Source organism: Petromyzon marinus, chromosome 35 (genome assembly GCF_048934315.1).
Source record: "Petromyzon marinus isolate PM22_M1 ecotype Great Lakes invasive population chromosome 35, UKy_Petmar_22M1.pri1.0, whole genome shotgun sequence".
In the NCBI taxonomy this organism is placed as follows: Eukaryota; Metazoa; Chordata; class Hyperoartia; order Petromyzontiformes; family Petromyzontidae; genus Petromyzon; species Petromyzon marinus.
Window position 1 is genome coordinate 8,928,522 of NC_133701.1, and position 25,528 is coordinate 8,954,049.

The window sequence follows — 25,528 nt, forward strand, 5'->3', positions numbered from 1 at the left end:
GTTTCCGAGTGGCCGTCCGATGACACCCGACCGAACATGCACGGTGTTTTTTTTTAATAATTACAAGTGACGATGGCCTTCTTATGTACGTACATCACGGTGCGTAGGATAGAACCCAAACAACATCCAGTAGAGGTAGTAGCAGTCGCAAAACTTTTTTTAAATTTTAATGCAAACGGACAATCGTCAACAACATCGTGGACTTAGAGAAATATTTATCAGGGGCATATAAATGGCAAACGTCTTTATAACCGGAAAGGCTGCCCCCCCCCCCTAATTATTTTGATGTTTTCCTCTTCGTGTATTTACTTCAATGGTAGCATGATGATGACTATGACGACGACGATGGATGAAGATGATTTTTTACTTGTGAGTGAGTCTGTTGCTTGTTTGGTTGAGTGTTTGACCGATGTTTGGCAGATTGAATGATTTCACAATCGCACGAGTTAACAATCGAGTGCCCTGCTGCTGCTGATGATGGTTAGATGTGAACGAAGATAGTCCAGTTATTGTTGTACTGCTCCTGCTTATTATCATCATGATTGCCACAATGTCTTAAGACAATGAGGACACCATCATTAAAATCCCACTGCTGCTTCTGATGATTCTGCAGCTACTGACAATGATGATGACGACGACAACGACAATGACGATGATGATTTTGTGCTGCTATGCAAATATTTTGTTGTTGTTTATCTCTCTGAACTGTTGTTGTTGTTGTTTTTGTCGTGAGAGCAGCCATGGTACTTGGGATGAAAAGCGGAGCTTTCCATCCTCACCATTCAAGCAGCACTCCGCCAGACCACTTCCCAAGCTTCTGACCGAAGGCAAAATAAAAACAGCTAAAAGCAACGCCTCGATTTTTCCCGCCAAATTCTCGATCGATGGGGGTAGGAGAAAGTCAACAACGGAAACCAGGAAAAACTAAAAAAAACGAGCAAAACATTTTTAAAAAGAAAAAAAAAGACAACAACAACCGCATCAACAGCAACGACTTAAAGAGAACTTGAACAAATGGACCGACGCACGGACACGTCAAAACACGAACGCGCAGTCACGCACGCACGCACGCGCTGCCGCCCGCCGCACCATACACGCACGCACATACCGTACAGATGAACTCATCCGGAACTAACTGGAGACTTGCATGATTAAAGTGCGAACAGGTCGCCTCAGCGGACATTTGTGTTGCAGCAGCGGCGGCGGCGGCGGCGGCGGCGGCAGCGGCAGCAGCAGCAGCAGCAGCGTTAGACGGACTTCATTGCTTTTCTTGTGGAGCGAGCGGTTGGGAGGCAGTGAGTTTCTGGCCTTGCAAGACACCGACCAGGGAATCCGGAGGTGAAAATGACCCCGTGGGGGGGGTGGGTGGGTGGGGTGGGGGGGGGGGGCCACCCCGGGACCCCCTGTCACATGACCTAAAAGCCAAGCAGCCGCCCGCACGTGAGTGTGACACAACATTTGCCGGGCGTTATTCGCCCCCTGATCGCTGATTTGCGAACACGCAGGCGGACGCCACCGCACACCGGGCTACGCGTGCGCGCGTGCGTCCATGTGCTGACGTCTGTGGTGAGTGAAGCGTGATCTGTTGATCGTGAACACGTAGTGAGGAATTTGTACGATGCTTAAAATGAATGAACAAATTGTCAATTGTAATAATAGTAACATTAGCACCATTGTTGTTGTTATTATTATTACAATTTTAAGAATAATGAGTTGCCCAATGTTTTTGCTTAAAATTAACAAATTTAATTTGCTGGAAGGATACCCATAATGCATCTTCGGGTAATTATCTACCCAGTGTGTTCTCCGCAGATATGTAAATTGTGTCCTTGGGGTTCTGGACTGCGCCCGCGCGTGTGTCTCTTGTTTCAAAACCACTCTCACGCTCCTCCGAGCTATCTCATACGTCTTATACGAGTCCAAACTAAAATAAATAAAATGAATAAAATTTACCAACAATTAAAACCAGGGTGGGAGGGGGTAGTGGTGACACGGTCCTAACACAAGGGCCTTCATCTCTCACCGAATATTTTCCTGGCCCACCGGCAGACGAGGGTGGGAGGGGGTAGTGGTGACACGGTCCTAACACAAGGGCCTTCATCTCTCACCGAATATTTTCCTGGCCCACCGGCAGACGGGAGGTTAGGGCGCGCGCATGACCAGCCGCATCCACAGCCATCGGCAGCGAGAGATACCCACTGGCGCGGTGTGCCGGGGATGCAGGAAGTGTTTTTCTCCAGGTCCGCTAACCCCTTGAAATGAATCCCTGCGATTTCGGATGTAAAGCGAAAGGTTTTTTTTTGTTAATTATTTCTTCCCATGAAGAACTGCACGGCCACGATGACCTGCTGTGCTCCCAACCGCGAACCGTTTTCTAACAGAGTTGTAATTCACTAGTGTGATGGTGCTGTGATGAATAGAATTCAGGTTGTTGTTGTGTCGCCTGGCCAGTCGCCTATTCCCATTTTTACTTATTAACGCTGTTGTTTTTTTTTTGTTCTCCTCCTCCTCCTCGTGATCGCGTCAAGTGGTGGTAACGTCCCGACGAGAGTCGTGGACGTCGCCACAAAGTGCATTCTTCTTCAGTAGAATCCGATTACGCATCGAAGGGATCAGCTGTCGCTCGTGTAGACGTGTGACCGCTGGTTTTTTCGTTTGTGCATGCAGGGGACGGGGGGTGGGGGAAAAAAAGACAAAACACACTCACCGGATAGATAGATAGATATACGCGTCCATTTCGCTTTTACCTTTTGGTGCAAAACTTAAGTCGCACGTGAAAAACAAACTCAATTTTTTTTAAATATATAAAAACAAAATACTCGTCGAAAAAAACCCAGCGAAACAGCAGTTTGAGTCATCAGAAACGGAGCAGATTCACCGTTCGTGCGTCTCGCGACGAAATATAATGATGTCATGGTGCCATCAATGGTGCATACTCGCCTCGTTTTAAACAGAAGAATGCATTTTTCGTAAACTTGAGCTGAATCCGAGAGTTTCGTTCGGGGGGGAGTCTTGAACGGCAGTTTTGGTGTTTCACGCAGAAGATGCTGTTTTCATGATTACTATGAAAGTTAGATGCTTATTAACGATATAAATGTTTGCGCTACATTGCATCAGGAGTAGGTTTTTTTTTTTCAGCCGATGTGACGGGGCATTATCCAGTAGCTGCGTGGGTATTGACGCACGGTCACGGGATATTGGTCGCGACTCTAGCACTGTCGCGACCGCTCCAGACCGGGTTAGATTCCAATTATCGCGCTTTTCAAACAACGCACTCGTTTTTACAAACTTTAAATCGCGCGCATTCGTAGCGCTCACCTTTGAGCTGAAGTTGCACACACTCGCGTACGTTTAAACACACACACACACCACACGCGCAAACCATCCTCCCGTTGTAGAATTGAATGTGACCACGCAGTTACTGTTTAGTGTCGTTTTGTCATCGATAGACGTGTATTTTATAAGGTGCGTTCGCTTGTTAAACACTTCACAGGATTCACAAACGCGTACGGGACACGCACGGACACACACGCGCGCACGTGCGTGCGTAAATACGGGCGCGCGCGCTCGCGCACTCGACGCGGTGTTTAAACAACCGTTTAAATATATACATATAAACACACGAGAATAAAAAGACGACAACTCAAACAAAAAACGATGAGAGCAAGACAAAATCAAGAAGTGTGGGGGGGGGGGTCAGCCTTAACTACGTGATTCTTTGTCGAGCCGTTTCCAAGTGGCCGTCCAATAACACCCGACCGAACATGCACGGTGTTTTTTTCTAATTACAAGTGACGATGGCCTTCTTATGTACGTACATCACGGTGTGTAGGATAGAAACCAACCAACATCCAGTAGCGGTAGTAGCAGTAGTCAACCTTTTTCAGTTTTAATGCAAATAGACTTTTCCGCACGTGAATGGGCATTCTTTTACTGGAGTACATCATAGACGCGATACTTAAGATAGTGGTAGTAGATCAGTTTTACATCGTTGCATCGCTTCAACGTATGCAATATTCCTTCCCACCCCCTACACACACACACATGTGAGATCGTAAAAAAAATGTTTTTTTAAGTACATTCAAAAATAATAGCGATGATTGATGACTTTGGTGACCAGAAAAACCCGGAATCTATGGGGCAAAACAAAATAACTATGGCTTAACAATAGTTAACCGTATTTATTCAACCCAGTTAAACAGTGAATCAAAAATTAAAAAGACCCCGTCAATTACAACCTTTACTTACGATTTACAGAATAAAATAGCTGTTGTTTTTTTTTTCCACGGCAACAGCAGCGAGCAACTAATTCTCCAGCCAACATCAGCGAGCAACAACAAACAAAAATCGAGAAAAAAACTGAAAAAAATAATAATTTGAGAGGCAAAGTGCAATCGATTTGTTGTGGGGAAAGAAAAACAAACCGGGGCGTCTGTTCTAGAGAAGTTTCAACTTGTGGGTGGGTGGGTGGGGGTGGGGAGGGAGGGAGGGAGGCGGTCTTTTTTTAAAGAAAAAAATGAGACATTTGTAATTTTCACTTTTTTTTTCCTTTTTATTTTTTTGTAAAAGTCCAGTTTAAGCCCTGGGACTCTAAACACGTGGGCCGGTGGCGGGATAGGCGGGGGGGGGGGGTTATAAATATAACTTGCCTTTGTCGGATTGAGAAAAGTGGAGAACTGAGAGTAAGAATCGCTATCGTTGTTGTTATCGTCGTTTGTTGTTGTTTTATAGGTTATATTTTTTTCTCGGTGGCGCGTTTAAGATGTGTATGACCCCCCCCCAGCCCGATCCTTCCTCGCCTCCCCCCCATTCGTTCTCCCCCATAACCTCCCTTTCCACTCGCCGATCACACGTGAACAATAGATGGGGCTTACGCGGCCGCATTTGAATGGGCGAGAGGGCATTGCCAATCGGGGTACAGGAGGGGTTCGCTCCAACAAATCGGGGGAGGGAAGGGGGAGGGGGCGTACCGGGGTGGCAGTGGGGACCCCCAGTGATTCACGTGGGGTTAAGGGAGCCAGGAGTGTGGTGCGTGGTGGCATTGGGGTGCCGGTAAGAAGGGGGGTGTATGGCCTTGTGGGTCTTGCATTTGTTTTGGCTTTACATGATACCGGCTATACACAAGTGTATTATTGCTCTATTACGCGAGTTTATTTTAGAGAGAGAGAGTAGAGAGATGTACATTCGGGGCCGAAACGGCACGTTTCGTTAAAACAAAAGTATACATACACCTTGTCTTTTCTAGATTTGAAGCTTTTATTGGGATTCGTTCATGATTTTTGTCGTTATTTCTCTCTCTCTCTCTGTAATTTACGGTGTGCAGCAAAGCTGTTTAAAGGAGTGTTCGCGTAAAAAAAAACCACACAAACGAAATAATAAGTGCTTCTACAAAATAATAATAGTAATGATGGTAGCAAGGGTGTTCCATATATATGTATGTGTGTTCATCGATGCAGTACCATAGTTCACAACAGCGCACAGTGAATGACCATACATAACCCTGGCGATGATTCACTCAAATATTTAAATTGTACTGTTAAACGAGCGTGACTATTATAATTTGTATGCACCTTAACTGAAATCGTCAATCGTTTTTTTTTACTATATTTAACTATCTTCGGGAGCAATTTGAAAAAAATATATTGTGTTTAATGGTAACGTTATGATGTATCACCATATACAATTGCGAACAAACGAAACGTGTGTATTAGACAGGAGTTAACTGCGTTGCACTACAAAGACAAACACGCATGGATATATATGTGTGTGTATAAAAACATACGTAACTATGCATACCCATAAACCACACAACGGAATCTCATTTATGGTTTTACTCATATATATGCATATCTGTGTATGCATATATATGTGTGCATGCATACCACGTGCGGTGCTTACATGCGTACACATACTGACAGCAGATTTTTAAACGCTATACACACGTATATATATGCTTACACATTTAAATAAAATATATAAGCATATACACGTGTACAATGTATACTATTTATATACACTTTATAATGAATATCCACTGTGTACACACTACCAGTAAGTGTATATACATACGTGTATACAAAGACAAAGGCCCCCCCCCCCCCCGTGTAGCCTTGCACAGACTGTTAGGGCAAGTGCGGTGAGCGAACGCCGATGAAAACCGGGATGGTGTGTGGGGGGGTGTAAATATCGCCATCCAGGTGCTCATTTGAGGCTGAGTCGACCTAGGAGAGGCCCACGACCGGTTCAGATAATCGTCACCGGTGTTGGCCGTGAGCTCACTTCACGACCGCTGCCCACAAAGACAAAGATCCCCCGTGTAGCCTGTAACAGACTGTTGGGGAAAGTGCTATTAGCGAGCACTTTTGAAGGCCGACACGGTACACGAGGAGGCGAGTCACCAGCACCACGCCCGGCCGCCTTTGTCTCCCTAGTGGCGATGTTCACACCCCGCTCCAGGTACTAATTTGAGGCCGAGTCGACCTAGGGGAGGCCCACGACCGGTTCAGACAATCGTCACCGGGTATTGGCCGTGAGCAGGAACCGAACACGGGTCGCCGGGTTCGTAGCGCAGCGTAGCGCTAACCACCACACTACCGCTCCCCACACACGCACACAACAACGATACCACTATATGGAACGCCCTTGCTCTCTGATCGACATCTGAACATTACAATTCCGACGGCATGCAAGTTCCACGCCGTGTATATTCTGTGCCCCTCCCTCCACGCATTGAAGCCTACACACGCGCTCCCCATGGAGACGCGTGGCTTACGCGTCTGAGTGCCCGTCAGACGCACCCTTCTTCACCTTCCATATCTCCTTCCCTCTCCGCAAAAAGCTTCAGTTTCTATATATTATAATAATGGGTGTGTGTGTGTGTGCACGCAGGATTTAATTCCCGCCCCCCACCGCCTTAACCCCCCCCCCAGACAGCGACAGCGGTGGGGGAGGGGAGTCGTTTACCCGAGCTCAGCCCCGAACAGCTCCACGTGACATTAAGCCCCGTGCGCATGCGTTTACGCACGTGTAGATGCCGCACGCAGGCGCTGTAGGTGTGTGTGTGTATGTGTGTATGTAGGTGTGTATGTATGTGTGTGTGTATACACGCGCGCGCACACAGGTGCATGCACGCACACCGGATGTGAGCCCTTTATAGATACCCCGCTGAAATAACGGAGAGGGAGAATGGATAAGACGGCGTTTTCTCTTACAAAGCCCCTCCAAGTCTCCCAACAATCTCAATGCAACGTATTAACGAAAGCCTCTGTAAAATGTGGAGCCATCCTTTAGAAATATGCAATCACCTGTCGAGTAGAAAGAGGTCCATTAGCAGTCGGTGGGATATCTGTAAATGGATCGGCCTGTGCAGTGATGTACGCTAATCAGGTGTATGTGTGTTGCGGCTATAGTCACGATTATGATAAATGGCAATATCAAATTTTTTTAATTCCCAGGAAATATATTTTAAAAATAATATTAATATTGTTTTGCACAGAAAAGCTTTTTTACTGATTCAAAATCATTATTATTGACCAATTAAATAATTTAGCGTGTGTAGTGAAATCGGAATACCGGGAGAAATCTCACCGCGATAATCCTTACGTAGAATTATACATCTTCTGGGTTCTTTCGGTAAAGTCACGTAGAATGGGAATGAAATAATAATAACAGAATAAAATTCTCACGACGTTTCGGCCACAACACAAGTAGCCTTCCTTAAATCGAAATAGAATTATACAATCAATCCACTGCTGGATAATAGGTTGACCACACTTTCACCTAAGCTATATTATACAGAGACAAACTAAACATTCCCCCGTACATTTGTAAGGCCGGCCGGCACAGCACACGAGGGAGTGGGTGATTAGCACCAGCCCCGGTCGCCTTTGTCTCCCGACTAGCGATGTTAACACACATCGCACCAAGTAGTGTACTAATTTGAGGCCGAGTCTACCTAGAGGAGGACCATGACCCGTTCAGATAATAAGCATCACTGGAGTCGGTGGCCGTGAGCGGGAATCGAACTCGGGTCGCCGGTTTAGTTGCGCGGCCCGTTAACCGCTGCACTACATACACACACATATACATACAAACATACACATGCATATGTATGTGTATGAATGTATATATGCGCGTATATATATAACTTGTAGTTGGTATTGCATATACACATACACACACACGTGTTTCCCACACCCCAGTTCTCGCAACACACCACGACCCGTCTTCCCCCGTTTACAAATGTCAACTCAGTAAAATGCAAAGTAGCTCGCTGCACGCGCCCGATGATTACTGAACACATCGGGCGTAACGCGCTTAGCAATGAACCCTTCCTGCGTCACGTTGAACACGTGTGTACACGCGCATACACACGTAACACGTGTATACACACACGTGGAACACGTGTACACACACACACTGATATCCCAAATATTAATTTGAAACGGCTCCACTAACGCAGACTGGGTTAATTGTTTAGTGCGTCACGTATTTAACAACGATTGTTGCAGCGTGTAAGGAATAATTCGAATGAGAGGAGTTAATTTGGTTAACGCGGAGAGAAGTAACGGGGGGGCGGTGTGCCGCAAGGACTACAGTGTGGGAAAATCACAGCGGTGTGATCCTTTTTTTAATATATGTACGATATATAGAATCTGGGGCTCTAGTTGCGAATGGCACTATTATATGATGGATTAACAAAAGCTATTTTTTAATTTGCACGAAGTAGGTAAATGAATTTAAAGGAAAAAGATGAAACGCACCCACATCATGTGCCTTGCCTTTTGAGAAAAAAAAAGATACGTACTTTAACAAAAATAAGTGTGATAAGACAAAAAAAGAGATTAATTTACACAATGCATTGCTGCACCTTAATATGCTGCATGAATTATCCGTGCGATTGTTATGATGATGATAAGATCTGACATCTTTGTATTTCATGTAGTTTTAAAAAAAAAAATTGAAAGAAACGGCGGGGAAAAAATACATTTAAGAAACCGAGTCACGTCATTCGTTACACGATTTACATGTATCAGCATTTAATTTCTTTCTCTTTCTAGTGGTCGTATATTGTATAAGCGCATCTGCATTCATGTGTAACGCTTTTGGTAAAAAAAAAAACACAATGTTATATAGATAACGAGTCGCAGTATTCGTGTTGGGCAAAGTGACCCACCCCAGTCCCTCTACCCAATTCTGCCCCCCCACTTCCCTCCCCTCTCCACCCCCCCTCCTCTCCACCCCCTTCACTATTTTCTCTCTGAGCCTCTTGTCTTCCATTTCGTTTGCTGTTGTATCAAATATACGGACAATTTATGCAATGCAGTTTTTCCTCGTGTGTCATTGTTTCATGATGATTATTTTTTTTGGCTCTATTATTATAATAATAAGAATAATAAAGAAATAGCAGCGCCGCTTGTTGAACCAGTTTTTGTTCTTGTTGTTGTTGTTGAGACGATTAGTCCCGCAGATTTATTCTCATTAATCACATTGTTTTGACCGTTTTTGCTTCGGTGACGTCGCTGGTTATTTCTCTGTCTGTGCTTATGGCTTATTATTGATTTTGATTTTTGACCAAAGGTGGTACTGCTGTAAATGCAGTACGGTAAAAAAAAAACATAACATACGTAAATTTGCGTAATTTCTTTGCGCTACGAGAACTTTGCATGTGGACGGGAAAGATGTGTGTTGTGCTGTTGTGTGTATCGATATGTATTTTTTTGTTGAAAGACAAAACTCTACATTTTTGGGGGGGGGGTTCGTTATATTTTCATCCTTTGGTTTTTTTTTTAATTTGTCGTTTTGTTTGTTGGTGTTGTGCGGCTGGGGGTATGACGTCACTGGACATAATTTTATTTACGGTTCATTCATTCGCACGTAAACAAAAACAAAAACCACAATTGTAAAATACTCAAACTCGAGCACGGTTTGTAATCTCATCAATTGCACATCAATCAATCCAATCAATCACAAACAGGCGAATCGATCAACAATTACGAGCTGAGACTTTACACGCGGTCTTCAACAACCCGCCGTCTCTGAATACCGTCCACGTGTACCTTGCAAGCCTATAGCGGAAGCTGTGCACATCTCTACGGCCAACATACCACCTCTTTATCTGGAACAGCGCTGGGTATTTTCATCGGTTATCACTCCGTTGCAAAATCACTTAACGTTCGCGAGCACAACGCGCGGATAGTGTGCGTTACTCACCGGTAATCAAAATAGACAATGAAGTGCGGCCCATTGTCAGTCCGCTGCTCGATGAAGACCTCTCGCATGTACAGATGTTAATTAAAAATGTATATGAAATGTATATTTTAACGAACATTTGTGCGTGAAAAATAATGGGGTTTTTTTTTACAACAGCTAAGGGCTTTATTCAAATAGGAGGTTGATCGGGAGATCGGTACAAAGGCAGATAGTTAGGTAGGTGGGCACGCAAATGGGTAGCTAATACAGATAAGTGCATAGGTAGCGAGGCACAGAATTGGATAGATGGGTCGCTCTATGGGAAGGAACGTAAGTCGGTGCGCAGGTAGATAGGTACACACGTAAGTACAGAGGCAGGTAGGCACACGGGAAGGTATTTGACAACCTTTACGCCAAAAGCGTCATGAAAACTCCATGGCGAGTTAGTTATTTGGAAATGAACAGCGTCTAATTGTACCTTGAGAATCTGAAACCAATCCCAAGTATGACTTTTTTTTCAAAGTAACGTCGTAAATAGTGACGACGACGACATTATATATACACACACTCACGCTTTCGTCCACGACACCACGGCGTGACCAATGGCCTTTTCGATTGCCACTGTGGCACATCCAGGCCATTGACGCTTGCACGTGTGTGTGTGTTTGTGTAATGTCAAATGATGTAACCGCATTCCAAGAACAATCGAGGCAAGATTGGTCTGGCTGTTCAATCGATCTTTCTCGCGTTCGTACCAACCTGACGTTTAAATAAGAACACGTAGACACGTAATAATATTATTGTTAATTATTGTTCTGGTCAGGTTATATTAGCGATGCTGTCATGCCGATCATTTATATAGATACCCCGCTATCACGATATAAACACAGGACATTTACAGGTTTTAAAAACAATAGTTTTTTTATATACATCAAAGCTCTACAATATCTCCCACCAATCTCAACACATGATGCACCCACGATAAAGATGCATCGCTCTCACACTATTCACTTCACCTTGTTGAGAATAGTTACGACTTTAAATTGAGGCAAAAGCGAGACAGTCACGAGAAACCAGTTGGGGAGGGGTGGATCGGGGGGCATCTATGATTGGTTCAGCCCTGTGTGTGTGTATACACGTGTATACGCAGGTGCTATAGGCTTGCATTATGTACAATGAAAGACAAAAACAACTATTGTGGGTTAGGCCAAGACAGTGCCTACAGAATCGTAACTTTAAAGTGTGTGAGCCTCTCTGTACGCACGCACGCACACACGTGGCTACTTGGGCTGACAGGTCAACAACACGTTTCATGAAGAGCCACACGCGCACGCATAAGAAGCCACTATTTATTTGCAACAACAACAAAAAATACCGTCTTAGTCAAACTATGGGCATTCTTTTGTTTTGTATTGCTAGTGTTATATGTAAATCCAGTGTTATTTAATAGATCCCTATAAATTACTTGTTTCTAAATAAATAATGTTCTCAAAAAAGCAACGTTACGTTACACACAAACACACGCACACATATATAACCACACCACCACCACCACGTTTTATTATTAGCCGATCATGTGAGTTGGCCAACACGGGTTTGCCCAGGTGCCACGTGTGTGCGTGGATATGCAACAGATTTGGCTTCAGCCTAATTACATTGACCACTCAACACAAACATACAAAGCGGATCTTCTCTACCAGCTAACGGTGGATACAGACTCGACAATGTGTGTTCTCTGGTTTATCCGACACGACTTTGTGCGCGTGAATATTTTTGTTTCGCGGTTGTGGTGTGCGCGCGCGCTGTGTCGCGGCCGTCCAATGTGATTTTCGGATCGTTACCGCGTGTTTGCTCGGCGCGATGTCCGACGTTTCGCACCACGTGCCTGCCTTCTTCCTGAAGACGCTCCAACCAAGCAGGGTTGGAGCGAAGCGTCGGGCATTCACGCCGAGGGTGTTAACACGCGGGTAACAACCCGACAATACGTGGGTGAACTTTTTTTTGGAAAAAAAAAGTTACCTTTTGGTGATGTCGCTTCTGCTCACTGTTGTTGCAGGGGTGATTTCCCAAAGTTTCGGTTACGGACGGGGTGTGTGTGTGTTTTTTGTGTGTTTTTGATCACACGAAAATAAACATCTGCAAAAGTCGTGTCGGGCAACCCCGGTAATAATTAGCCAAAAGGCTATTGCGTGTAAAGGATAAAAGAGATCTATTGTGTTATTGACCGTTTGCGTAATAAATTAAAGGTCTGTTATTTTATTTGATCAAATCAAGTAAACAAAGGAATATCGTAATGACGACTTCAACATCACCACCACCACCACCGTATAATCTCTTCCACTTTTCACAATGTTTCAGACTTAAATGCACTATAATGTCCAGACGAACATATCTTCTAGCCGGGACTGCTAAAAGAGAAAAAAACACAGAAGCTTGCGGAGTAAAATTCGTTTTTAACAATTACTCTATTATTTTCATATTTTTTTCTGTCTGCTCGCTGTGCCGTCTCGCCTCTTTCTCTATTGCTCTCTCTCTATGCGCTTGGAACGTTAATTAAACAAACAAGGCTGTGTAACTTTTTACTGTTTGCAAAAATCTGTTGTATTGTATATATATACGATTCGTTGTTGCAAAACCATCTCCCCCCCCGGCTCCCCCGACCCCCGTATTGTAGTTGCGTAGGATCAGACAATTAGAAGATAAACCGCTCGCTATCTCTCTCTCTCTATCTCTCTGTTTTTTGGAATGCTTACAAACAGAACAAAAAGGAAAAAAAAATAAAGTTCAGAAAATGAACCTTTGTTTGTGATGCTGCTGCTCTTTTATGTATGTGTGTGCATGCTGAACTTCCTTCGCACCGTACGTAACCAACCGTGATCATCGGAGGTGCGGGGGAAGGACAGTTGTCGCTGTTGACGGTCCGTCAAGCTGCGTCGTATTTTGAATGCCCACGTGCACACACAGAGACAAAGATCCCCCGTATAGCGTTCAACACTGTGTTGGGCCAAGTGCTGTTCGCGAGCGTGCGAGCAAACCAATGGAACTGAGCACGTGGCTGGGCCAGTCGTCAAGTCAAGACCGCACCGGGTCCTCAAATTTAAGGCCGAGTTGACCTACGTGTAGAGGTTCCGGACCGGCCTCAGGTATTTGTCGTCGCTGTTATTGGCCGGGTTCGAGGCAGTGTGCTCACCACTGCGCCACCACTTGCCACAACGCGTCCATAAACACACACACACATACATTACCACCACAGATAATGTATAAAGTTATACACACATATACGTAAACACATACACACCCACACGTATGTGTTTAAGTGTATACATATATACACACGTATATATGTATTCTTGGTTATTTCGGTAAAGTCACGTAGAAGGGAATCAATAAAATAAAAATATATATATGTGTTTAAGTATCTACATGTATACACTTAAATGCACATACGTAAAACAAATTATACACAAACACAAGTGCGCATACATGTGTACATTTTGTCCGTGTGTGTACTTTGTACGTGCATGTCTGTACATGTGTAATGTATACACATGCATGCACATACGTGAACGCAGACGCGTGTTAAATGCGCGTGTGCATAAACTTGCACAAGTACACACACACACGTCAACACACAGACAAGGCAAGCACACACGCATACACACATAGAAGTATACACAAACGCACGCACATATAAACAGACAGCAACACTCAAATATAGAACGCAGATTCATTCGCATACTTTACATACATAACGCATGAAGATAAAGACACCCCGTATAGCCTTAACAGACTGTTGGGGCAAATGCTGTTAGCGAGCACCTATGAAAGCGGCGCACGAGGGGGTGGGTGGCCAACACCACGCCCGACTGCCTTTGTCTCCCCACAGTAGCGATGTTTTTTGCACACCGCACCGGGTTACTAATTTGATGCTGAATCGACCTAGGGGAAGACCAGGACCGATCACCCGGTTCATGGCGCACTGCGCTAATAACCGCACGACTGCTCCAAAGCCAATGACAGACACACACGAACACAGGGCATATAATGAGCACACAACACGCACATATATAGACATAACTGAACGGTGAAAATATTTCGAGAAATATCTAAAAAATATACGTTTACTATGTCAATATATCGGACAAGTTATTATTCAGTTTTATATTCAGCATACATATTATGATGCAATTATGTTAATTTTCACTTCTCTATAATTTGACCAACCAGCTTCAACTGTGTGTGCACACAATCAGCACTTGCTGCCAAACATTGGAAAGTGCTGTTTTACAAATGCTCCAGTAAATTCTTAAGGATTTCACTTTGGAATTTCGCCCTGCGATTTCACCCTGGGATTTCGCCGTGGGATTTTGCTTTGGGATTTCACCCAGGGATTTCGCTTTGGGATTTTGCCATGAGATTTCACCGTGGCATTTCCTCCTGGGATTTCACCCTGGGATTTCGCCCTGGGATTCCCCCTCGGATTTCACCCTGGGATTTCGCCCTGGATTTTCGCCTTGAGATTTCACCTTGGAATTTCGCCCTGGGATTTCACCTTGGTATTTCACTTTGGGATTTCACCCTGGCATTTAACCTCGGGATTTCGCTCGAGGATTTTACCCTGGGGTTTCACCCTGGGATTTTGCCTTGAGAACCGCAATAACAATCTTTCCCCGCGAGGCCGAACTCGCACAATCAGAGGCACTTGATTAAACAACCCCCCACCACCCGCTCACCCCCACCCAATCCACCGTCGACTCCATCCACAGCTGCAGAGAGCAGGTAACGTGCGTTGTTTGTTCTGAGTTTCCAGAAACCATTTCCCTTTTCGCTTCATTTCCCCAGTTCCCCCTTCTTCTCCTCTGAGCGCCTCACATTGTTTATTTTACTTTCTCTCTCTCGTCTTGCTTTCTCTTTCTCTGTGGTCTCGGCCAACAATAACCCAAGCGCAGGTGCTGCACGTGAGCGGCAACCCTCCTGTAGGATTTTGCGTGCGCGCGTGCTTCAATTAAGGAAATTGCGCACAGAACGCTCCGTGATCGCGTGGCGTGGGATCCACACGCGTGTCGTGTGTGTGTGTACATGTGTGTTAGTTGCAGTCACGAAAGCTTTAAATCTAGAATACGTGTGTTAGTCTATGGGTGGGTGCGCTCGGTAAACAAAGGCTGTCGGGCGTGGGTGCTGGCCGCCCACCCCCTCGTGTGCCGTGCCGGCCTTCATAGGTGCTCGCTAACGGTACTTGTCCCAACAGTCTGTGAAGGCTATATGGGTGAGATTTGTCTTTGGGGGGAAGGGTGTTAGTGCAGAACCGTAACGGATTTTGTTGCACTGCCCCCTACCGCCTACAACACCGACTACAACGCCCGGTTTATCCAACCGCTTCCCTTGCTCAAGCCTCTCGTGACGGGCACTGTAAGATCCGACCGTGTCCGTCCCAGTGCTCGCCGAGCTGCGTCGGCTTCCAGTTGCCGAACGAATACATTGCACGATCACACACGTGACACGAAGAGTGCCCGCCACTAAAATGAACCACAATACCTCGCTGATCTCGTCAAGGAGCAGAAAAAAACCATCACGCCACCTCCAGTCATCCTCGCAGCAGCGGCTTTTGGCTGCTGGGCCATGGCACAAAGACGGTGCTCACCGTATCGGGCGGCGCTTTCAGATGCGCTTCTGCGACCGCCTGGAACGCTCTCTTCCCTTGCGACACGAGGAAGCCACTGGGAGCTGCGCTCTTTTAACATCTAGTTTGAAAACGCATTTATTTAGAACTGCTTTTTTTGTGTTTAGTTTGTTGTCCTTCCCCCGCACCTACAATTCGCACGGTTGGTTACGTACGGCGCGAAAGAAATTCAACATGCAAGAAGCCTGCTTAGATTCTGAGGTCTCATTCCTCCGGGGGATTTGGGCATAGTCATTGTCATTCCGGAATGCTGTTCCAGGGAATTATTGTCGATGGGAATTTGATTTTGGGCTTGATTTACAGAAACCACTGTCGTGAATCTATGCATCACATTTTCATGAAACCTCTTCGAAGGATTATAATAACAATAATGGATAATTATGATGTATAGGTTTACCTTGCACTCTCGTTGTAGTGCCTTACGCCGACAATCCCTGTTTCAAGTCAGCCCTAGCAAGCTTTCAGGAAAATACCGAGCAGGAAATGAGGCCCTTTGGGCGAGTTTACGTGAAATTATTTTGAGTGAACACTTCCCCTAACATTTACTTTTGAATGTGACGGGAAACGAATTGAAATGTTCACCGATGTCGCTTCATGCCAGCCTTAGCCCTGCGCAGCGGGCATTCTATTGGCCACTAAAGATATCCCCGTCGTGACACTTTCACGTGGCCATACGTGAGCTTTCTTTGCGACATGTGTGAAGGTTGGGTGCATTATTATTACTCGTGCTCCAGACAGCCTTGATTGTGCAACAAAACACGCGTTAGGCCAGACATTCTCCAACTTGCTCATAATTTTACAGCCGCAGGATATGGCAAACGAACGCTGTTACGATAAGGGTCATGATAATGATTCGGCTTGGGATTTCGCAATGCGTCGCGGAGATAAGGGCGCAGCCCTGCAAGTTGAACGCTCACCCCACTACTGGTGAAACAACCTTGCCCCCCCCCCTCCCCCCCTCCCCCCCGCCTCTAAATAATGATTTGGCCTACTCTTCCACGCCGTTCGGATATCGCGAAGTAGATGGGAGTACACACCGTGTGACCCCATCACATGCAACTTACTGGCCGGCGAGCTGTGGTGGCAAGCGGCGGCAGAAGAATGATTTTAGAAAAAAACTTGCACCACTCTTTCTCAACAGTGATCCAGAACGGTATTTGTTGGTGACTTAGGTCACGTAGATTTATACCAGACGGTTGTAACTTTACAAAAAAAAAACATTATTTAAAATTCAGCGATGAGAAGCGTTAATTCACTGGCGAGAAGCTTTCTCGGTCATTATGTGGCCAATACATTAGCCTACACGTACAATAAATAACATCTGTGTTATAACTTTTTAAAATATTGTCAGGTGGTGGTGGAGGGATTACCGAGAAGACTTTTGGCATCAAACGGCCGCGTGGCCTCACCCAACAAACCCAACACGGATAACGTGCGGGTGCTAACATCCCTCTGCGCTATTTGGTTCCATCGCATTTGCACCTCCGATTAGCGCGGTTGGCTACGTGCGGTGCGAAAGAAGTTCAATATACACGCATCAGCGGTCGTACTTGTCTTCATTTGCCGTCTTCTGAGACCCACGTAAAGGTCACATTCCCTGTCGTCTCTCTGATGCCAGACTGCGGTGGCACGAGTGAACTATGAACCTTGAACTATGAACTCTTTTTTTGTTTTACCAGGTAAGGCCCACTGAGCTATGTAACTCTTTTTCAGAAGCGACCTGGCCACATGATACCTCAACGAAGTGGCTTATCGCGTGGAAATAATATAGCAGCCAAATACTCTAAACGCGTGATGTTGATTCTAAACGTGGAGGGGAAAACCGAAGGACACGGAGAAAAATCCACGCGACCACGGGATGAACATGCAAAACTACAGCAGCAGGCGTCAGGGTCGGCATCGAACCCACGACTTCCTGCATACCAGGCGAGGTCGTTAACATCTCCTAGCCGCCGTGGACGCCCCTTTGCGAGCTCTAAAAATGCCCTCCTTTTGCCCAGGAAAATTCACGATGAGCTTTAGGGCCTTGCACCCGGGGGGTGAGTGAGAGGTAGGGGGGAAGGGTTGGATAAATTCCACAGCAGTAGTAATGAGAGCTTGGCTTGTCCGAGATAATATATAGTTTAATTTTATTTGTATAAATGTTTTAAGTGATTAGTTTACCTTTTCTATGCTTTGCACTGCCATGGTGTTTTTGTATTGTTTGCTGAAACGTTCTTACTCGCCCTTCGTGGACATCTGTGTTAAAGAGCTTCATAGGTCATCGGATTCCTCCAGTATACATACATACATATTCTGATTAAAACCATCAATGTATCGGAACCAAAATCATCGATGCTCCCACGTCATCGGAGAGATCGATATCAAAAGCATCAACGAATCAGATAAAAAAAATAATTGGCGCTCCCGATGTATCGATGCATTTGTTGTCCTTGTTGCCCATCGTGAGCACGCGCACGCACTCTAGCGGGGCACGTGAGCACGCGCGAGATGCCAAATCTGTGTGCGTCGCGGTGGTGGGGCGGTGTTGTGGTGGGACGGTGTTGTGGTGGAGCGGTGTTGTGGTGGGACGGTGTGACGGTGGGGCGGTGTTGTGGTGGGGCGGTGTTGTGGTGGGGCGGTGTTGTGGTGTTGTGGTGGGGCGGTGTTGTGGTGGGATCGGTGTTGTGGTTGAGCGGTGGGGTGCGATAATTCCGCAATTCTCACAGCGGTAGCCTGCGGCGTTCCGCGCGCAAAGAAGTTCCCGCCGCGTTGAATGCGCGCGGGTAAACGCGCACGACGCGGGCGAGCCGCCGCGGGGCGATGGCGGCAAAGCGGCCCCGTTCCCCCGCATTTTGCCGTCTTCGCCGAGACGAGCCAGCCGCTCGTGAGCACAGCAGCGCGCCCGTGGCTTCCAGCATTGGCGTAACGAGCGTAGGGGGCAGGGGGGTGCCTTGCCCCCCACCCCTCCGCGCCCCCCACTGGTGGTCAAAGCTACGATTTAGTGCCCCCCCCACCCCCTTGACAGCCACGACTAGATATGTTTTCGACAACGGTGTTAAAAGAACACGAGCTTTATTTAAAAACCCAGTTTAAATTAACGTTAATGAAAATGCTCTCATTTACGTTCTACGTTTCTAAAATGTAATTAGAGAAGTAACGCGACATTCAAAGAGGCGCTACTGCGGAGCTGAAGTGGCTGCATTTCGCGAAGACGGAGGCGCCCCTACAGCGTTAAATGTTGGAGGCCGTGAGCGTAGCGACGATGTGATCGTGCACGAGGATCCGCGATAAACAACTTGGCTTGGATGCGACCGTGCGAGACAAATCACAATATTGGGGCCCTACTCTGATCGATTGCCGCACCCCGTGAGCTGATAATGTCGCTACTACACCACTGCAGTGCTGGATTCATAACCTGGCAGCAAAAGTAGCTACATAATGCTACGGGCCCCGCACTGTCAAGCCATCAATTCCGGTTCAGTGAATGTGCACTTGCTCTATTACTATAGTACTATACTGCCTTCAATTTTTATGAACGACTGGGTGTTTAAGGTTAGCGATTTGTCGTATTATCCGGCTGTATAGCAAATGAAAAAATACAATTATTTTACTTGCAAGTATAAAATGTGTTTTATTATTTGTTTTTATTTATTTAGGACCCCTTTATAACATATGCTATAGGCCCCGCGTTAGCTTAATCTGCCACTGCGCCACTGGGATGAGAGCCACCCTCCAGACCCCCCCCCCCCGCACCCATCACGCATCTCCTCTGTCGACAATGTAAAGGCGAAGAGGCGGAGAGAGCGCACGAGGCTATGGCAGGGGTCAGGCGTCTCCCTCTTTGCTTGAAGCGGGTGGCTCAGCGAAGGAGCCAGCGACTCGCGGTCGAGAAGGTTGCGAGTTCACGTCCTGCTGGAGGCTGACTCAGTCCTTTAATCCCCTCCAGGGTCGATGCAATGACTATAGGGTACCACTTTGTGGGGGGAAGTCAACATTGGTTGTCCGATGGATAGACTCACCGCCCTCCCAGGATCTAACAATGCATGGGAGGCGTGGTGTAAACATCACGCGATTATGGTTATGGAGGGGTAGCACTTACAATTGTTGAATTGTAAAAAAATTATTTAAAGCTTTCGTGACTGCAGGGATTCATATTTTTGGTTCTTTTGGTAAAGTCACGTACGTGACGTACGTGACTTTACCGAAAGGACCAAGAATATGTTGAATTGTAATTGTTGTGATTTAATAATAATAACAATGTCACCACGGCGATTGTGCCATGCTAGGAGCACCTTAAGGCCACGCGAAATGTCGAACGTCCGGTGGCGGGTCACAGGACAGACTGATTGAGATGTGCCCCCTACTGTGCCAACCTGCTGTGCTTTAGCCACCCAGCGCTCCGCTCGTTGTTGTGAGCGTCGCTCCTCCGCCCTCCGTTGTTGTTGAAGGGCGACTGCCTCCAACTGCCCAGTAGCGTCCTTCACGAGCCTCCTCCACAGAAGCCGATCTTGACACCCGCTGGTACCAGTTATCGGCAAGTCCACTTAGTTCCATATCCTCTCGTATGACATCATTCCATCTCTTATTTAATCCGTGCCGCGCCCGTTTAGCCCCCTCGGTCCGGCCGAACAAAAGCTGTTTAGGCATGCGGTGGCTGGGCATGCGGGCTACGTGACCCAGCCAACACAGCCTTGCCGGCCTAAGGAGCTCACCGATGGGACTTTGTCCAGATCTTTCGAGGATTTGTGAGCTCCTCACACAATCCAGCCTGGTTAACCCCAGGATGGATTGGAGGTAGACCAGCCTTAATGTTTCTAACCGGCGAAGATGTTCCATTAGGGGGGTTCACGTTTCGCAAGCATAGTGAAGGGAGGGAATGACCGTTGCCGAGAAAACCTGAAGCTTTGTGTGGAGTGACAGACCAGGTAGCTTCCACACAGCGTTACGCAACCGATGAAAAGATAATGTTGCTCGAAGGATTTGGAATGAAACCTCTGCTTTCAAACCAGAGCTGGTTGTAAGAAAACTGCCCAGGTATGGAAACCTCTCCACTCTCTCAGCAACTGCACCATCAACTGGGAGTTGAGGAGGTGGAGTATTTAATTGCGCAAAACACCCAGGCAGGTGCTCAGTTTTGGTGGGGCTGATGGTAAGGCCCCACCTCTTAGTGGCAAGCTCCAGGTTCAGCATCAGCGCCTCCAACTCCTCAGAGTGAGCGGCAATCACCAGATCGTCGGCATACATAACATGGTTAACCAATAGGGAGCAATCCCCTCGACCGCACCCGAGCATCGATCAGCCTCCCATTGTATCTGTACCAGATGTAAATTCCTCTGGTACAGCCATGGAAAGCTTTTCGTACTACGTGGTCGAAAAATATGTGAAATAGTGTAGACGCCAGAGGACATCCCTGTTGTACCCCAAAGTGAACAAGAAATGGCTTTGACTCCTGGCCACGTAGTCATAATAATATTACGCACACACACACACACACTCCGAGTCTCAATGTCTCAGTGTAGCTCTCTTTCTCTCTCCGAGACTGCGTGCGCGAATTTCCCTGCAGCTCTCCAGATCTCTCTGTGTCTGTGCATGGGTCTCTCTCTCTCTCTCCCCGTGTCTCTTCGTCTCCCCCGTGTTTCGCCGTGAATAAATGGTGCGTGGTTTGAGCTTTGGCGAGCCGCATGGATGAGCTGCCACCAATCATACGTCGGGCGTTATGTGGGGCCGTTGCAGAATTCCCGTAGTGGGCTACGTCAAATGTTGCACTGCACTGCGCCCCAAGTGTCTAACCGCTCTCCGGATTCACCAAACTGCCCCGGCCCAGCCCGGTGAAGTATGGACAAAAAACTCCCCCGTGACGAACGACAGCGGGGGGGGGGGGGGGGTGGTATTAATTCAGCAGTCAACTCAACGGAGGGCTGTAGGTGATTGTATTGTTATATCATACACGTTTTAGCAAACAGGGAAATCTAGTTCGCCATTCACTGCAGCTGGGTTTTGCTCCAGCTGTGGGCCAATTATTCAGTGAGTCTGTGCCCAGCAATAGCTTCGAGACCATGGCTCGTCAAGGCCATGTGCTTCCTCCCCAGGGCCACTTACTTTTTATTAGTTTTTGCCTTCCCCCCCCCCCCCCATGTTATCCCAATTGAGCGATCACTGTCGTGTCTGGAGACAACGAATCCATTCGGAAATCCCCCCCCCCACTCCCGGTGGAGAGAAGATGTTAACTACCTCGCCTGCTATACAGGAGACCGTGGGTTCGATCCCCACCCTGATGGAGTTTGCACGTTCCCTCTCCCCGTGGTCGCGTAGTTTTTTCTCCTCTGTTTTTTTCACTTCCACATTAGAATTAACGTCACGCGTTTAGAGTATATTTGGCTGCTATAAATTTCCACGCGATAAGCCACTTCGTTGAGCTATCGTTTGTGACAAGGTCGCTTCTGCAAAAAAGAGCTATATTGCTCAGTGGGCCTTACCTGCTCAAATAAAAAATATATATAGTATAGTGTAACTCTTCGTGGTAGAGGTGTGTAATGTCAGGATAGGACGAGTCCATTTGGATCTCTCGCAGAGCAGCGCGCAGCGACAGCGAGGATGTCCATCGCGGAGATGATGCGATTAGATCAGCTCTCGCGCTAGCAGGAGACACTGAGTGGATTCGTCGCTTCACAAGACACGACATTGAAGGCAGCATTTGTGGGGGAGGTTGTCATCCATCGGTGAATTAGATAACTGCTTGCTGCTTATGACGATGAATAGATATTACGTTAATTGCTTATTCTGGGACGTTCACCAAATCTGGTACAAGTTATTTGGTGCTGCAGCTGCGTTGGCAGTGGCGAACATGCACAAACAACAACAGTAACGCAACACATTCCGTCGAGAGCAACATTGGGCGGCTTTCGTAGCAAAACACATATATAACATGCGACGTTACGGGCAATGGCCCTCTTTCAGAGGACATCATTCTACCGTGCTTTTTTTTGCATGGATTGCACGGACCGTGGGCCTTACCCGTGCCAGGCAGCGCCTTCGGTAAACTGAGCGGTAGGAAGCGATGGGGTTTTTCCCATCATCCACGCGTACACATCATGCTCGCGTACACATAATTCACGTGTACACATGATCCACGTGTACACATCCACATGTACACATAATAATCGCGTACACATCATCCTGGCGTACACAACATCCACGTGTACACATCATCATCGCGTACACATCATCCACTGTTCACATCCACGTGGACACATCATCCACGTGTACACATCATCGCGTACACATCCACGTGGACATATCATCCACGTGTACACGTCATCATCGCGTACACATCATCTACTGTTCACATCATCGTGTACAAATCATCATCGCGTACACATCATCGCGTACACATCATCCACGTGTACACATCAACGCGTACACATCATCCACGTGTACACATCAACTTGAACACATAATCTTCGCGTACACATCATCCACGTGTACACATCTACGTGTACACATCATCCACGTGGACACATCATCCACGTGGACACAACATCCACGTGTACACATCATCATCGCGTACGCATCATCCACTGTTCACATCCACGTGGACACATCATCCACGTGTACACATCATCGCGTACACATCCACGTGGACATATCATCCACGTGTACACGTCATCATCGCGTACACATCATCTACTGTTCACATCATCGTGTACAAATCATCATCGCGTACACATCATCGCGTACACATCATCCACGTGTACACATCAACGCGTACACATCATCCACGTGTACACATCAACTTGAACACATAATCTTCGCGTACACATCATCCACGTGTACACATCTACGTGTACACATCATCCACGTGGACACATCATCCACGTGGACACATCATCCACGTGTACACATACACTTGGAAACATCATCCACATTTAGCGCAGCTTTAAAAAAAAATTGGCAGCCACCTTGACCTGAATTCCTCTAAAGTTTCCAGCGCCTTCTTACACGATGCACGCATTGCAACAGATGTGCACATAAATAATAATAATCATCTACTGTAGCTGTGTCGGCCGTAGTCCATCTCACACCGATGTGGATTCTCATAATTAATGGAAATAATTGTGATGATTATTACAACAATAAAGTCGTAATGTACAAGCTCAATGTCGGTCCACCGTTGACCGAAGCCTCCTCCGCACGTCGCGTCGATCACGTGGGAGGTTGCCTGAGCATACTTCACCACTATGCTCGGTGTGGGTGGGTTGGTGGGATGGATGCAGGGAGGTCAGCCTCGTGGCTAACATCATTGGCGAGCAGCCCGCACGGACCTAACGTGGTGAAGTATGGTCACACAACCCACCCCCCACCTCCCCCCCACCGTGACTGACATTGCATGTGGAAACTTTCATCCAGCAGTGGATAAACCAAAAAACGTGGGCTGAACTCTGCTGTGTACCGCGTTGTAATTGCTCCATGTGGATCGGGCAGCAGCGGGGGGAGGGGGGGACGGCGACTCGAGAGACATCGCATTGTTCATTGTCATTGCGCTTGTATCTACGCGGCAGAGCCACGCCGAGTGTCACTGCTTCTTTTTCAAGAGGCCAAGGTTTCGCATTGGGGGGGACGGGGGGGGCAGGGGGGGGGCGGTGATTTATCTGTGTAGATTCGAGTTGAGTCATTAGCGGTGTAATTCTTCAAATCGAGAAAATCGTGGACCCGTGACGCCAGCACGCAATGGCATAACTCTTCAGAATGACGCCACGGGATCTTTACCGCCCCTTTTATCGGAAATAGTATTTTTGTTACTGTGAATACCGCACAGCAGTAATCGCCAGGGCGGCCGTTGGGTGCCGAACCGCGTATCTCTGCAAGAACGAGCGGCCGAACGCGCTGTCGTGTTCCCGACCTCATGGAAATAAAGTTGGCTTTGGCAGGACGCATCACGGCCAGACGGCGTGATGACCGACTGGACGAGACTGGTGATGGAATGACAGTCGACTGCCCAAGCATGGATCAGGGAACGAATACAGAGATCCCACGTTGACGATTCAGAAACGTGGACGAGACTGGTGACGGAATGGCAGCCAAACAAACTAAAGCTAAACTATGTTCTTGGTTCTTTCGGTAAAGTCACCACGTAGAAGGGAAATAATAAAATAATAATATAAAACAATAAAATTATAACGACGTTTCGATTGCAACGCAAGCAATCATCATCAGGTGTGAAAACCATAGCAAGAAAATTCACACCCGATGATGATTGCTTGTGTTGCAATTGAAACGTCGTGAGAATTTGATTGTTTCACTTTTATTATTTTATTATTTCCCTTCTACGTGACTTTACCGAAAGAACCAAGAATATGAATCCCTGCAGTCACGAACGCTTTAAATCGAAATTTAAAGCTAAGCTATTTTTGTATTTTAGCCAGGTAAGGCCCACTGAGCTATATAACTCTTTTTCAGAAGCGACCTGGCCACAATGATAGCTCAACGAAGTGGCTTATTATCATGGGACCTTTTTATTTTCATGTGTGGAAATGTACAGCAGCCAAACACCCTAAACGCGTGATGTTGATTCTGAATGTGGAGGGAAAAACGTGGAGGACACGGAGAAAAACGCACGTGACCACGGGGAGAGAGCGAGAGACACGCAAACTCCAAATATACAGCAGCAGCAGGCGT

The 25,528-nt window shown here is 46.8% G+C and overlaps 1 protein-coding gene across 14 annotated transcripts in view; it reads left to right on the forward strand.

Annotated features, from left to right (window-relative positions):
- LOC116948931 (nuclear factor 1 A-type) overlaps positions 1-12,987 on the forward strand; it is a 387,014-nt gene extending 374,027 nt beyond the window's left edge. For all 14 annotated transcript variants that reach the window (XM_076071902.1, XM_076071901.1, XM_076071905.1 and 11 more), the window contains one exon: positions 739-12,987. In XM_076071902.1, coding sequence (XP_075928017.1) covers positions 739-756 — 18 coding nt within the window. In that variant the 3' untranslated portion in view covers positions 757-12,987. The remainder of the gene's footprint in view (positions 1-738) is intronic.
- Positions 12,988-25,528: the final 12,541 nt, after the last annotated feature.